Source organism: Sebastes umbrosus, chromosome 15 (genome assembly GCF_015220745.1).
Source record: "Sebastes umbrosus isolate fSebUmb1 chromosome 15, fSebUmb1.pri, whole genome shotgun sequence".
Taxonomy (NCBI): domain Eukaryota; kingdom Metazoa; phylum Chordata; class Actinopteri; order Perciformes; family Sebastidae; genus Sebastes; species Sebastes umbrosus.
Genome location: NC_051283.1, coordinates 25,054,281 through 25,068,809, shown reverse-complemented (window position 1 = coordinate 25,068,809; position 14,529 = coordinate 25,054,281). Strand labels below are relative to the sequence as shown.

At 41.4% G+C, this 14,529-nt stretch overlaps 1 protein-coding gene and 1 long non-coding RNA gene across 2 annotated transcripts in view; one reads left to right on the top strand and one right to left on the bottom strand.

Moving 5' to 3' along the window:
* Positions 1 to 3,899, bottom strand: part of LOC119502972 — a 70,443-nt gene extending 66,544 nt beyond the window's left edge. Inside the window, exon 1 of the long non-coding RNA XR_005210230.1 lies at positions 3,796 to 3,899. This is a non-coding gene — a long non-coding RNA (uncharacterized LOC119502972). The remainder of the gene's footprint in view (positions 1 to 3,795) is intronic.
* crybg2 (crystallin beta-gamma domain containing 2) overlaps positions 1 to 14,529 on the top strand; it is a 57,056-nt gene that overhangs the window by 24,122 nt on the left and 18,405 nt on the right. Inside the window, exons 5-7 of the mRNA XM_037794341.1 lie at positions 9,315 to 10,536; positions 11,590 to 12,174; positions 12,274 to 12,399. Of these exons, the coding sequence (XP_037650269.1) occupies positions 9,315 to 10,536; positions 11,590 to 12,174; positions 12,274 to 12,399 (1,933 nt within the window). The remainder of the gene's footprint in view (positions 1 to 9,314; positions 10,537 to 11,589; positions 12,175 to 12,273; positions 12,400 to 14,529) is intronic.

The following is a 14,529-nucleotide window of genomic DNA, read 5'->3' as shown; positions in this document are numbered from 1 at the left end:
TGTGAAATGAGCTGTCTACCTGTGTAGCTGTCTACCTGTGTAGCTTTGAACACACCCTGTTGAATGTGACACACGTGAAGTGATATAACACATGATCGCTGTCACGTACCCTCGGCTCTGTAACCTAACCCAAGGAACATGTGTGCAGTCCACAGATTACCTGTCATGATCCACATACAGTGTAAAGTTAGTCCATTCTATTTGTTCAACCCTGAGCGATCACTGAGGACAATGAGCATTGATTTGGGGGGGTGTAACGAAACAGTCACTTCACAGTCTGGTGCAAATATACAATACAGCGTTCATGGTTCAATAACATAAAGAAAAAGTGATGGTAAATGATTCCTTACTTATCCCTTTCAAACAATACATTTACATTTTTACAAGCAGATCATCTCCAAACACTCAGCACTCACTCACTGAACACTCACTTATTATTTAATTTATCAATTATTTTTTCATTTAATTGATTAACCATTATAAAGGTTGTAATTATCAGAAAATTGATGACAAATACAAAATACATATTCCCCCGTGGCCAAGGTGAGATCCTCAGGTTGCTTGTTCTCTCCGACCAGCAGCCAAAGATGTTCAGTTTATAATAATATAAAACAGGGAAAAGCAGCAAATCCTCAGATTTTGAGAAGCTGGAACCAGCAAATGTTTGGCATTTTTGCTTATTACATTTAAAGGACCAGTGTGTAGGATTTAGTGGCATGTCGTGTTGAGGTTGCAGATTGCAACCGACTGAATACCCCTCCGCTCACTCCTCCCTTTCCAAGTGTGACGGAGAACTACGGTGGCCTTCAGTTATCACAAAAAATGTGAAAGGCTCTCTGTAGAGCCAGTGTTTGGTTTGTGCGTTCTGGTCTACTGTAGAAACATGGAGGACTCCATGAAGAGAACCCGCTCCCTATGTAGATAAGGGCTCATTCTAAGCTAAAACAATGATTCTTAAGTTGCAGGTGATTATACACTAATGAAAACATAGTTATGAATGTTATATTCTATTTCTGCTAGTAGAACCCCAGAAATGTTACACACTGTTCCTTTAAAAGTCAAATTTTCCATACACAGTCTATAATATGTGACCAATTGAGCAGTCCATGTAAACAGAATGTGGCACTTTCGGCAATTTTAGCTGGCTTTATCTCCCCTGCCTCCTCCTGCACTAACACAGCTAGAGGTTTCATGTGCTCAGAGTCTGTGTCATGCTTCCAATTTTAGTTTTTCTGGGAGTATCACAGGAGCAGATTTGCATTATAATCATGTTTGTCACTGCTGCAGTAACTTACTCATAAGATCACAATCCATTTTCACTCCACAACATGTCCCGACACATGGAGCATTGTGTGTCTCTGCCAGAATGCTGATACAGACAGTTCTGTTTTGGCATTGCCACAAAGTTTTATCTGATGCTGGCCTATGATCAAGCTTTTGAATGTTAACACAAATAAGTGATGTTACAAAGAAAAACAGTAAAGAAGATTGAGGTTGTGAACAGTGTGCGGAATCCAGGGGATTGGCAATCGGCAGTCCTCTACCTAGTTCTCCAGTGTTATGCTGAAGTTTTACACAGACTCAATAGACCACAAGATTTAATGGATGCAAGCCAAGGCAATCAACTATACATGCTTTGCACACACATCAGCAAGGCTAGTATCGTTAACAATAAGGCCATTCACTCAACTACTGCACCCAACCATGCAACAACTAGTCTATGCCCTGCAACAAAATCAACACAGCACATTCACCCTCTCTCTCTAACCTGACACATGCACACACTGATGCACCATAGACTGTATAGAAGAAGTGGACGTAGTCGCCGGGACGTCACCCATCGGTATGTGGACTGCTGTTTTGAAGCCTCGAGTTTGGCTTTTTGGCCGTAGCCATTTTGGGTTTTTGCAACCAGAAGTGACACGAGAGGGTGGAACTAAGTACAACCGAATGCTCAATTAGACATTTTTATGCGACCAAAATGTTACAGTTTACTTTCATAAACTGAAAACACACTGTGAAAGGATTAAAGTTCTAAGACGAAAACACGGACAACTCCGAGGCCGGACAACACCGTGGTAGTGACCTGTCAATCACAAGGTATCCATGTCCGAAAGCATCCCCTTCTTTATGGTCTATTTGGCTCTAAATGGGACCATAATTTACTACAGATTGAGACCATAAACTCATGTTTACAATGTTAACTGAGGTAATAAATCAAGTGAGAATCGCCCCCTGCTGGATAATAGAAATAATGCAAGTTTAAAGCACTTCAGCATTGGCTTCACTTCTCAGAACCTGAGGTTGCCTACTGTGACGCACACACTCAAACGTGACGCACGCTGTACAACTTTTTACGTTATGCACAGCAGTTCCAACACAATTCAGTCACAGCAAACATAGGCTAGAGATCAAAAAGTATTCATAATTTTAACTTAAAAAAGAGTGGACCACAAGTAATGAACTTTGCTTTTTCTTTGACATATTTCCCACCTTGATGCATACCGAGTCTGGATCTATAATTGAGAGTAACCATGATCCATTGTACAGGATAATGTAACAAATCATTTTTTAAAGATTTTTCAAGAGACCCGTCTCAAGTGCAGAATCAACTAATCAAGTACTGTATTTCACACTGGTTGTGACAATACAGAACATACTGTACAGGAAGGCTGCTCTCTTCGGCACAGCAGGACTGGATCTGCGGTATTTGAACATGTGTTATTGTGCACAGGCACACGTGTTATTTTATGGCTACTGGTTTGTTTGCTGCGTGTCAAAAGTGTTAACAGCTGCCGGCAAAGACTATGGACTTCCCTCTGAGATCTGAGAAAGATACGATTTTTTTGAGGAATTTGTGTTACCTGATGACAGGTGCAGATTAACTGTTGCAGCTACAGTACATCATGTGACAAAAGAAAAGCTTCAATCTGCCTCGCTGTACTCACAATATAAAGGAATCTATAGTGGCGTTGCATGCATCACTACAGTAGATGTACACTGTATAAATAGCTACTTACTACAGTATTTGAACTGCTGTGTACATTACACACATTACTTAAATATTCCTCGTTGGTGTCAATTTGACTGATGAATGTGCTGTATTTTTAATGTCACAAGATGGCAGCAAAGATGTGTCTTTTACAACACAGAAATAGGAGACGGAACAGGCTCAGCTGCTACTTATACACTGTATAAGTAGTGAAACAACCCACTTATTTGATAATAGAGCAAAACTAAACACATGAAGCAGAATAAAGAACAGAATTTAGGTAGTTCCCTAAGCCATGACTTTATATCAGGCTCTTTATTCATGCATTAAACATTTATTTTTATATGCAAAACAGTTTTCTGCTTTGGTAAAAAAAAAGAAAAAGGATAGATTTATATACAGGTTGAGTGTGTATTTCCATAGATGTGTGTTTTTTTCCATTGCCTGCCAACAAAGTCAGACATACAGTTAAACAACTGAGTTTCTGGTGAACAGGTATGCCGATGCTTACTGACAGATGAGGCATTTGGCCAGCCCCGCCCGTCTTACAGGTTTCCTCTGCAGTGGTGTCATGAGGAGTAACACGTGGGGCATCTACACAAGAAATGGATAAGATCTGAAGCCAGTTAAGCCACTTGTAGGTCTTTACTCAGAACTTGTCCTCTTAAGCTTGCCCTTTGTTTTCCTTTCATGTGCGAAAGACCGGCTGTTGTCTGACAGCTTACTTGAAACACAAGTGGAATTACAAACTCGTGGAGAATTTCCTCTGTTGTTGTTGTTACTCACCTTCTGACAGAAGTCACATTCTGGAAATCCATCCTCTTAACACCTGGTTGTCACAGGCCGAGAGTCTTCCTGGGTCACCTCTGTTGTTGATGCTTTACATTCTTTTACACCATTTAAAGCTGAAGTAGGAGAGATTGGAGCAAATATGATTTAAAAAAAGTTATTTTTATAAAACGGTTGCGATATCCTGTAGTACATGAAACCGTTAATCTGAAAAAAAAACCTGCCTCGCTGTTCTACGGTGTTCTCCGGTGTCCTCTGGTGTCCTCCGGTGCTCCTAATGGCATCTGCAAGATTTCACAGACCGGAGGAAAACAACCAGTCAGAGCCGAGCTGGAGCCTGGCGTCCAGCTACCGTCTATAAGAGCCACGAGTCAATCACTTGCGAACTCCGATCAAACGGTCAAACTAGGCAGCGCTGATCAAATATGAATCAATATTCTGTTACTGTAATGCCTATTTCTCGCCTCAAATGTTTTCAGAATCATCTTGTAGTGCACGGTTTAGCTGTAAAATGAGAAAGTTTGTGACCCCGGCAGCAAACTATAATACCAAAGCCCAGGTAGTGGTATCGGGACTGAAAAATTGTGATCAGTTCATCTCTATTATCAGCAGCATTTTAGTAAACAGGACTATTGTTCTTGTAAATACATGACTTTTGTGAAAAAGACAGTACATGTCTATCTACAGTATTAAATCTCTAAAAGAGTACTCCAACAATGTAGCATTGCACTCCTATAACACTGTTGGACGACAAAAAAAAAAATCTAAATCAATGCGGCCGAACCAGAGATATCGTCTTTTTTTATTCCACGCATTCTTCTTCCTTCACAAAACCTGCCGCCTTCATTACCCACAATGCAAATCAAGTGCAACAGATCAGAGAATCGGGTGTCTTATGCCAGTAACTGCTAATGTATCCTCAAGCAGAGGTGGGGACGGGGCCATAGAAGTCCCCACACCCCTAGATATATTTATACATTTTCTCCAACGCTGACTCAAGTGAGATCACTTAAGGCAATGTATCCAATCTCCGCGCAGCTCCCTCTCCCTCCTCAAGTTCCCCTTCAATGTTAAAGCTACAAGACTGTCTGGACATGACGTCCAATGTTAATGCTTTACGGTATGAAAACAATGTTTAACAAGCAGTCTTAATAATTAGATTAATCACAGGGCAGTGGCCTCGTGGATAATGGTTGCAGTTACCTTTAACAGAGATTGATGTTGTGTAAACTAACCCGCCTCCTTGAGCTCAGTAAAGCTGCCGGGCTTGCTGGTGTTTGACAGCCAGACAAATTGTAGAAAACAGTCGCAGGTCACACTCCTGTACACTCTGTAAACTATTCTTTAATCCCCTACAGATATGTAGAGAGGAGCGAAGCTGAACGAGAAAAACATACTAGCGGGATTCACTCTTTTCCCACTCATAGATTATTAGAGAGAAGTTATATATTTTTAGATTCAACCAGATCTGAAAACTTCTCATCCTGTAATTATGGAAGAAAACACATTTTGGTCTCTCTTGTGAGTTAACTGTAGCTTGCATGTGACCTGCTTGCAACCATTTCCACAGAACTTTAACTGGCAACCATTCAAAATCAATATTAATCAAGGATCCACCCATAGACGCACGATTTTGTTTTTGATTCGCAGCAATGTTTCCATGTAATTTTTCGACAGAGTAAAATATCCTGAGCATGTAGCGGTACCTTTTGTTATGCACATGGTTGTCATTCTCTGGAGATTTAAAGCAAAAGGAATGTCTTTTACTATTGTTTTGCTTGTTAGGCTTGGTAGGCCCACAGTGACTACGTTCCAACATCTTGTTTTCATCTAAGACGGAGGATAAACATTACTTTTAGGGTGTTAATCAGTACGGAAAGAAGAGCAGTTGCTGTTAAGAGTAGTTAAACGGTTACTAAGTAATGACATGGAGGCAGGTGTTATTATTTCATCCTCAGAGCTGTATAACCGGGCGAGACAGAGCAGCAAATTACACCTCGCTCATGCATAATTGCATGGGACGCTTAACACACGCTAACACGCTTAACCTTCATATGCACCGCTCAAAAATTCCCCAGGTGTTCTACTCCATGTACTAGTACAGTACATGTGAACTCGGGGTCCCCGTTGAGGCAGGGGCTTTGCATGTTCTAGCATGGGTTTTGATTTACAGGTGGTTCACTAAAGTACTCTGTGTGCCTGTGTCTACTCGTCTCCTTGAGGCTCATGCATGTAGCGAAGTGTATTAGGAGGTTTAGAACGGGTGCCAGAACTTGCGGGTGCCCTCGGGGATAGGTGTGGTTCTGAGGTTAGAGCAGCAATGTGCTCAGCATGTCCCAGGAGGAGGTCTTATCCACCAGGGTTTTCAAGGGCGTGACTTCCACTGAGGGGGGACATGTCCCCCTCACTTTTCAAAGTCCTAGTCTCGTCCACATTGCTTTTTATATTTCAGGTTTACAGCTTATCTTTATAGGAGGCATGCAATTACAACATTGTCTATCATAAAGTATGAGGTATCTATAACTAGATGTTGTTAGATGGATTTAATGTACATAAATGCAGGAAATAATTAGCATATAGATTCAGTATATAACTGCTATACTAAATAGCATACATATATATTTACTTCATTGTGTCCCCCACACTTCTGAAAACACACCCACTGTACGCCTTTTTTTGGGTGATCAAAAAAATTGGTGAAAAAAGTGGTTGACATAAGAATATATTACAACCCGTTATCACTCCCAACTTGTCAAATACCGACGCTTGGTCAGTGGCCCTCGGCGTCTGATACCAACGCACGAGGCACCCTTTAGCGTCTGTATGGGGCGCACTGGGGCTTTCAACTAACTCCAATTTAAACCCATTCATGTCATTATTAGACGGTCAGAACAACTGACGTAGCGTAAAGCGCTTGAAAGTCCTTGTAGGTCGGGTGGGAGGGGAGGATGGACGGATCCAACAAACATAGGACTTTCACCCAGGAGACCGCTGTTTGTGTCCCATGTGAAACTAAGTACGTATTTTTGTTGTGTTAATTACGTAGTCTACTTAACGCCAATTATGTAACGCACATCCTTATTTTGCATAACAAATGTACTCATTTTAATCCAAACCACGATTTTTTCTTAAGCCTAACCAAGTGGTTTTGTTGCCTAAACTTAGCCACCTTGTTTTGTTGGGTAAGTTAACCTAAAAACTAAGTAAAGCTACGTTGGAAGTTCATTTTTAAAAGAGACTGTATGCATGTAACGAGCGGAAACTGACACGCCGTCCCTGACACGTCCAAAACTGACGCTAGAGGGGTACAGTGTTTATTTATCATAAACACTGTCTCTATTGACTCTATATGACTTCTATGACCTTTTAGCTGGATCTGCAGAACAAACACAGAGTGACTCATCCTGTGTGGTCACTGTGTGGAGACGAGTCTGTTCAGGGACACTGATACTCAAATTTTTTTGCACCCATGCACTTAATGATGCTTTGCATAGCAATACACAGTCACTTGGAAAAAGTCCCCAACAGCAGCAGATATTTCTGCATGTTTTCCATGTGAAATAAACATGTATTTGTATTTTACAATGTATTTGTGTCAAATACTTCAAAAAGCATTTCGATTGCATGTGTCCTCTTCTCTGTTACAAAGTTCAAAAGCCTATGTGGCAAGAGAATACCTGTCTGGTTGTGACCTTTTAAAGGTTGTTTTTCTTTTTGTTAAGTAGCAGCACATGCTGTAAAGTCACTCACTGAAGCAATCATATTCTCATGACCTTTGGATAATCCACCAACGGGATTGAGTCATGATGTTCATTCTTTTCACAACCTTTTCACTTCTTACTGGTAGTCACTCACTCGAAACCCTGTTGCCATTTAAGTGAACAGAGTTGATAATCGTGCCGCTCCTTGAAAGTCTCCTGCGATGTGGATTGCATAGTGATCTATTAAAGGTCACATGATTCGCCGATGGAGGATCAACTCAAAATTAATGCTTGTGAAAACTTGACATTCAATTCAAAGCTTTTTTTTGGTCGGCGAACAATACTGATGAAGTTTTTATTATTGTTTTGTAACCTGCATGCGTGGGCTTTTCAAGACTTCACGAATCAATAGAAACCAGATCATAGGTGCAGGGATAATGCGACTGTTTTCACAGGCTGAGTAGTACTGCGCAAGATGAGTAAACTGAACTTCATGTGTAAAATCAGTGAAGTGCCCCTTTAAAATTCATATATGTCCTTAATTTAAAAAAGAAGACACTCCAAACGTGGATAAAAGTAAACGTATCATTAACGCAATGGGCGTCACGCAAAAATCACAAGAACAGATTCTTTCATAAGTGGTTTGTACGAGTAATTTCACCAATTTTCTCATGTTTTTAATTTTCTTTTCGGTACAAACACAATTTACGAGAGGTCCAGACCTGTTTTAGGATCATGTGCAATTAGTCTGCTGTTATCCAAACCTACGTTTTTACCTAATGCATTGTATATTTCATTACAAATAATGAAAATAAAAAATAAAATCGACATTATCCTGTTTTACTCTGCAATTTGAATTATAATATTATAATTATAAATCTAGTCCCATAGCCTAACAATATCATCATTAATTTAAATTGCCCATTGTTGCTATTGTATAACATGTATAACACTACAATATCAATATTAACATCTCAAATGGCAAAACGTATATTATCCAACTAATTGAAGGTTAATTTGTCTCTGTATATAATCAGGCGCGTGATGGATGACTTACTTCTTTTGAATGCGCATCAGGTTCTTGGAAGAGAGCGTGTCTTTAGATGGCGTGCTGACATATTGACAGAGACGGATGAATGGGGCATGATGTATAGCCTAGGAATACGAAAAATGTTCTTGCGTGAGGCCCAATCTTCTTGGCGTTGTTAACGTTATACCACAAATATCCTTATAAATACGCAGCATATCACTCTTGTAATCAAGCCTCTATAACCACCCACACACACAACTATGTAGCAGGTCCGTCTATGGATGCCAAGGGTGTGTTGACTGACGCTTGCACTGGCAAAGAAAACACACACAGGGTGTTGTGCTAAAGAGTTTTTCACAGTTCATGTGCTGTAAATGCAGTGTTGACTTTGAGTAACCTTTTTGTCAGGTGAGAGCATTTTGGTTATGTGCACAGGATCCTCCCAGCACAAACTAATAGTTGGTTTATGACCGTGTTTGTGAAGAGCAAAGTGAAGGCAGCTGGAACTTCTGCTTCAACTGCATTGTTCCAAACTCACCCAGTTTCTAAAAGAAATTCTTTCAACCACTTTATGTCAAAAATGCAGACATAAGATGAGTCAAACAGCTGTGTGTATGCAAATCAAGATACTCAAGGTAGCTTTGTTTAATTTGCATTTTGGCATTGCATGGCCACCACACCCTGAAGACCCTGCAATACTTGATACACCGTGGGCCAGTTACCAGAATCTCCAGACTCTGTCTTTGTCTTTTCTGTTTTTGTCATCTTTGCCTGTTCTTTCTTTTTCTCTGTATTCATCCAGGTCCCTGGCAACGTCAAGGACGCCCACAGCAGCTTCAGAAGTCCTCACTTCCATAAATCAGCCGCCTGAAGCCGACAAGGAATCGGTTGACAAAATGAATTCAGGCTACAGCAGCCTAAGCACCAAACTGTCCTTAAAGAATTCATCTCCCCCTAAGGAGGATGAATCCAAATCTCGTTTCCGTAAAGTGTCTCTGATCAGTGAGACCAATGCCGCTGAGGCCAGCCAGGATGCAGTGGACTTTAGCAAAACGAGCACCACTGTCAGTGAATCAAACGGAACAGATATCGCCTCAGAGTACAAATGGAGGAATAGATTTGATGGGGTTTCTCAGTATAGACCATACAAAATAGAGGATCCCTCCATTTCTGATTCTCCAAGTTACAGAATGTCTGACACTTACTCCAGCACCACGTCTTTCTCCTCCTCCTCCTCCTCCTCCTCCTCCTCTGCTCTCCCCGAGGCCTCAGCATACAAACACCTCAGCAGCTCCTCCCTCTCCTCCTCCCCTCCAGAGGAACACATCACCCTAAGCAACAGGCTGAGTGACATGACCAAAGTTTATCAGAGCCACGAGAGCGAGCCAGCCGAAGCACCAAGCAATGAGTGGAGGAGGAGTTTGCTGGATCGGGAGGAGCCTGCTGCACCTGCAGGTGAAAGAGAGGCACAGAGAGAGGCAGAGTCAGAGAGGTTAGAGTCACGCTGGGACTCACATCAGCTCCCCGTGTCAGGCTTCTCCTCGGCACAACATCAAAGCAGCCGCGAAACCATCTACAGTTTCCAAGAAGGAGACGACAACGACTCCCGTTTCACTGGGGTGTTCAAGGCCACACTGGTGGAGCTGGTCTCTGAACCTGCAGCCCTCCCCTCCACTCCCCCGGCCTCTCCTGACGCAGACTCCCCCATCCAGTTTGACATGGATAGCCTGGTGGACACCCTGAAGAACATGGGACCTTCCCTGATGCCTAGGAGCTCGAGCCTGCGTGGGCCCCCTCCAGTCCTCATGTCCTCCCTGGCACCAATCGTGGAGGATGCTGCCAGCCCCGTCACCCCCGACATGCCTCACGCCTCCCTCAACAGTACCACAAAAAAGATGGAAGCGATGGGCAACCCTCCCGAGTCCCTCAAAGGACTTTACACTCTGCCCGGTGACCTGGGACTGAAGAGGAGTTCTGTCAGAGACACTCGTTCACCACTGGAGCTGATGAAGCAGGGCCAGCAGGTACTGTAAAGTTCATTCAGGCACAAGCTCAGTAAACTGTCTTTGCTTAGTGGAAACTTTCAAATCTCCATAAATTATGCTGACATTCTTCAAAACAACAGTGCAATGTTATTTTCTTCCTTAGTGTACGGTGCAGGGAAATCTACATGTAGGCTCAGGATGATATAACCATATTATTGATTGAATTGAATTGAATTGAATTGAATTGAATTGAATTGAATTGAATTAAATTTTATTTATTTATTTACTTATTTACTTATTTACTTATTTATTTACTTATTTATTTATTTATTTATTTTAAGTCAGATTTTTCTGGTTGTGTAAGTTTGATTGCTCTTTAAATGATCACCCAAATTACAAAATTTAGAAGAAAATAAAAGTCAAAATATTGCAAAAAAAGATAAAATGTACGCCCGGCTGAGGTGGAGAAGTTGTTATATCGATAAAAAGAAAATGCAACAAGCTGCAATGGAAACAGACTTAGCGAATTAATCATGATGTACATTAAGCACGTGACTTAAACGTCCACTGAGGATCTGATCAGATATGTGTGGAGTGATGAGGAGACTGTAACGTTCCTCAAATTAATACATAAAACAAATATATGTATCCATCATGTTAACATGGTTTTTCATTGATTCCGTCGTTTAATTGTTGCCCCCTTTTGCAAAGTTTTAATGAAACCAGACTGGAGAATTAGCGCCACCAACTGGTTATCCTGATGCACCCAACTCCTATTATTCGCGTAACAATGGTGGATGCAAATAGATATTAATTTGCATTTTCTTTTGCAGATTTTCTGGAGAATGAGATTAAATTTGCGCCACACCAAACTAAATGAGAAGAAAGATGTAATGCAAGTTTTTCCTTTCACCTCCATTATATGGTGGTGGAGGCAGACATCTCAGAGACAAATATCTCAAAAACTACTGTAGTCAATTAAAACCAAAACAACCTGCATGACTAAATATCTTTTCAAGGTACATTTCTGTTTGTTTGTTTTTGTAACTTTGGTGAATCAACCCTTTACCTTGTTGCTCTACTCATCTGCAGGATCACCAGCAGCAGCCTGGAACAAGAGGCCTGGCCTTGCCCCTGAGACCATCTGCTAACAATAGTTTTACAATGAGAACATCTTCTGACTCTTCTCCTGAGGAATTGAAATCCCCGGTGCTGAACGGAAACGGACTACTCCCGTCTCCCAACGCCGGCTCTCGCCTAGGCAACAGCATCATCTTTGGAAGCCACAGGTCAACATCCATAGATCAGACTTTGGAGAATGGAAAGGCCCATCGCCCGCTCTTACGCACCGGCTCGCTGCCTGACACCGGCTTCTCGAACGATCACATGAGCGTAGGACTGAAGGAGTTGGGCGAGAAGGGCGCCGGGACGGAACCGGCGATGTCCCGCTTCGAGCGCTTCTCCTTCCTTTTGAACTCCTCGCCGGGCTCCTTGACCGGGTCCGAAGACCCCAACGCCCGCATGAGTCGGAGTCCCTTGATGAGCATGGGCTCGCCACCTTCCAGCAACAGTCCCACCCGCCTCCTCAGCCCCACCGGCTCCATAGACCTCCAGAGGCCGTTCACCACCACGGACTCACCCTTATCTATGTTTGGCCAGTCGCAGGGGATGGGGATGGGGATGGGGATGGGTACCGGGATGGGTACGGGGATGGGGATGGGGATGGGTACCGGAGTACTCGGCACTCCCATCCTGCAGAGGAGCTTCAGTAGCGAGGGCACCATGGGACTCCAGCAGAATTCAATGTTCAACAGCGTGCGCGGAGGGTCTCAGTTCCAGAGCCAAGAAGTCGAGCATGAGAGGAGTTTAGTGTCCAAATACAGGGCCTTCCCCGATGCTTATGTGAGTATTACTAATACTATTTATTTAGTCTCACTATGTATTATTATTAATATTGCTGTGATGACATTTAAATATAAGGGCTGTCAATCAATTGAAATATTTAATCATGATTAATCTCACATTTTTTATTTGTTTAAAATGTAGCTTAAAGGGAGATTCATCAAGTATTTGATACTCTTATAAACATGGGAGAGGGCAAATATGCTTGCTTTATGCAAATTTATGTATATATTTATTATTGGAAAATAATTATCAACACAAAACAATGACACATATAGTCCAGAAACGCTCACGGGCACTGCATTTAGCATAAAAAACGGCATGTGATTATCATAAAGTTGCATAAAGGATAAACTCCTGGGTACCCATAGAACCTTCACATATCTTGAGGTCAGAGGTCAAGGGAAAATGGCCATGCCAGTTTTTCCCCGCCAAATTTTAGCGCAAATTTGGAGCGTTATTTAGCCTCCTTCGCGACAAGCAATAGGTTTTCTAGTTTCATATGATGCCAGTATCTTCACTTTAAACCGCTACAACATAAAAATCCTAAGTTGCTTTAATGTGTTAAAGAAATTAATATCACGTTAACTTTGACAGCCCTAAGAAATATAGAACAATTCAGGCAGGAAATGTCTGAATCAGATTAAGTTACAAGAGTTGCAGCAGCATGATGTTGGTGAATAGCTTGCAGAACTCATTTATAAGAGCAGGCCTCCATTCAGGGAAGAGATGTGCACACAGTGTTTAAATAATGCATTTTTTTTGCACCCCAAGGCAAAAGTAAATGGACAAATGTAGTAAAAGAAGCCTTGTTATTTCACACTTTGTTTAACAAAAACAGAACATGCACAGTATGCAAACATTTGCAAGGCTGCGTGAGGCTTGAAATGGCAGCTACGTCTATGGTAACAGCACAAGAAAGAAGATCCTCCTCACACACATATTTCTGCCTTTGTGCAATATCTGTGTTTACTTATTATGCTGGCAGCTCTTACAGCCTCACTCTCACATCTATTCTTCTCGCTGTTGTAAAAAATAAAAAAAGACAAACAACAGGTCAGGTTACAATCAGGGAGAGATACTTCAGATGTGGTTTGTGGTGCACACAGGGAAAGTCCTTCTTTGTGTGGCTTTTGTTGGTGCCCGTATACCTCCACATACTGGAGCATGTAGCATTTATAGAGCACCAACATCCCATCAGTGGTGGCCTTCAGTAGTCATGCATTTGCAGGTACATGCTCTCATGCCATAGTGTAGAACTGTATGTCAAAAAAAGCGTTGTATAGTATGACATAGAAATGTCCTAGTCTAGTACTTTGTCATGAAAAAAAACAAGGTATAGTATGCCATACACTGTCATAAAAAAGTCATAAAAATGTCACAGTCATAGTATAGTATGTCATAAAAATGTCATAAATAAAGTAAAAAAAGTCATAGTATAGTGGGCTATAAAAAAGTCACAAAAGTCATACAAAATAATAGTATGTAATAATAAAAGTACACAAAAGTCAGAGTAGAGAATGTCATCAAAAAATCACAAAAAAATGTCATAGAAAAGTAATAAAAAATCACGTATTATAATATGTCATAAAGTCAGAGTATACTATAACATAAAAATGTCAGAAAAAGGTCATAGTATAGTACATTGTAAAAAAATCTTAAACTTGTGATAGTATAGTATGTCGAAAAAAGGCATATTATAGTGTCAAAAAGTTCTTTAAAAAGTCATAGTATAGCATGCCATATTGTCGACAGAAAGAGTCATAAAACAGTTACAGTATAGTATGTCATTAAAATGTCCTAGTATAGTACGTGTCAAAGGTCATAGTATAGTATGTTCTGCAAAGAGTCATTAAAAAGATAGCATCAAAGAATCACAGCGATTAGGGTGTGTATCTATCTATTCAATCTTCATGCGTGTGTGCACTTGTTCTCATTTGCAAGCATGCATGTGAAGGGCTTAACTGATAAGGACATGTCCTGAAAATATTTGTATTGTCAAGAGAGGGAACATCTACTTGCACGTGTGCACATGGCAGAGCGCACAACCACTTTCTGGGCCTTTCAAACCGCACCCCTACACCCTCTCCGTACCCACTTCCACTCCGTTCGCGTGGAGGGTCTGCCATG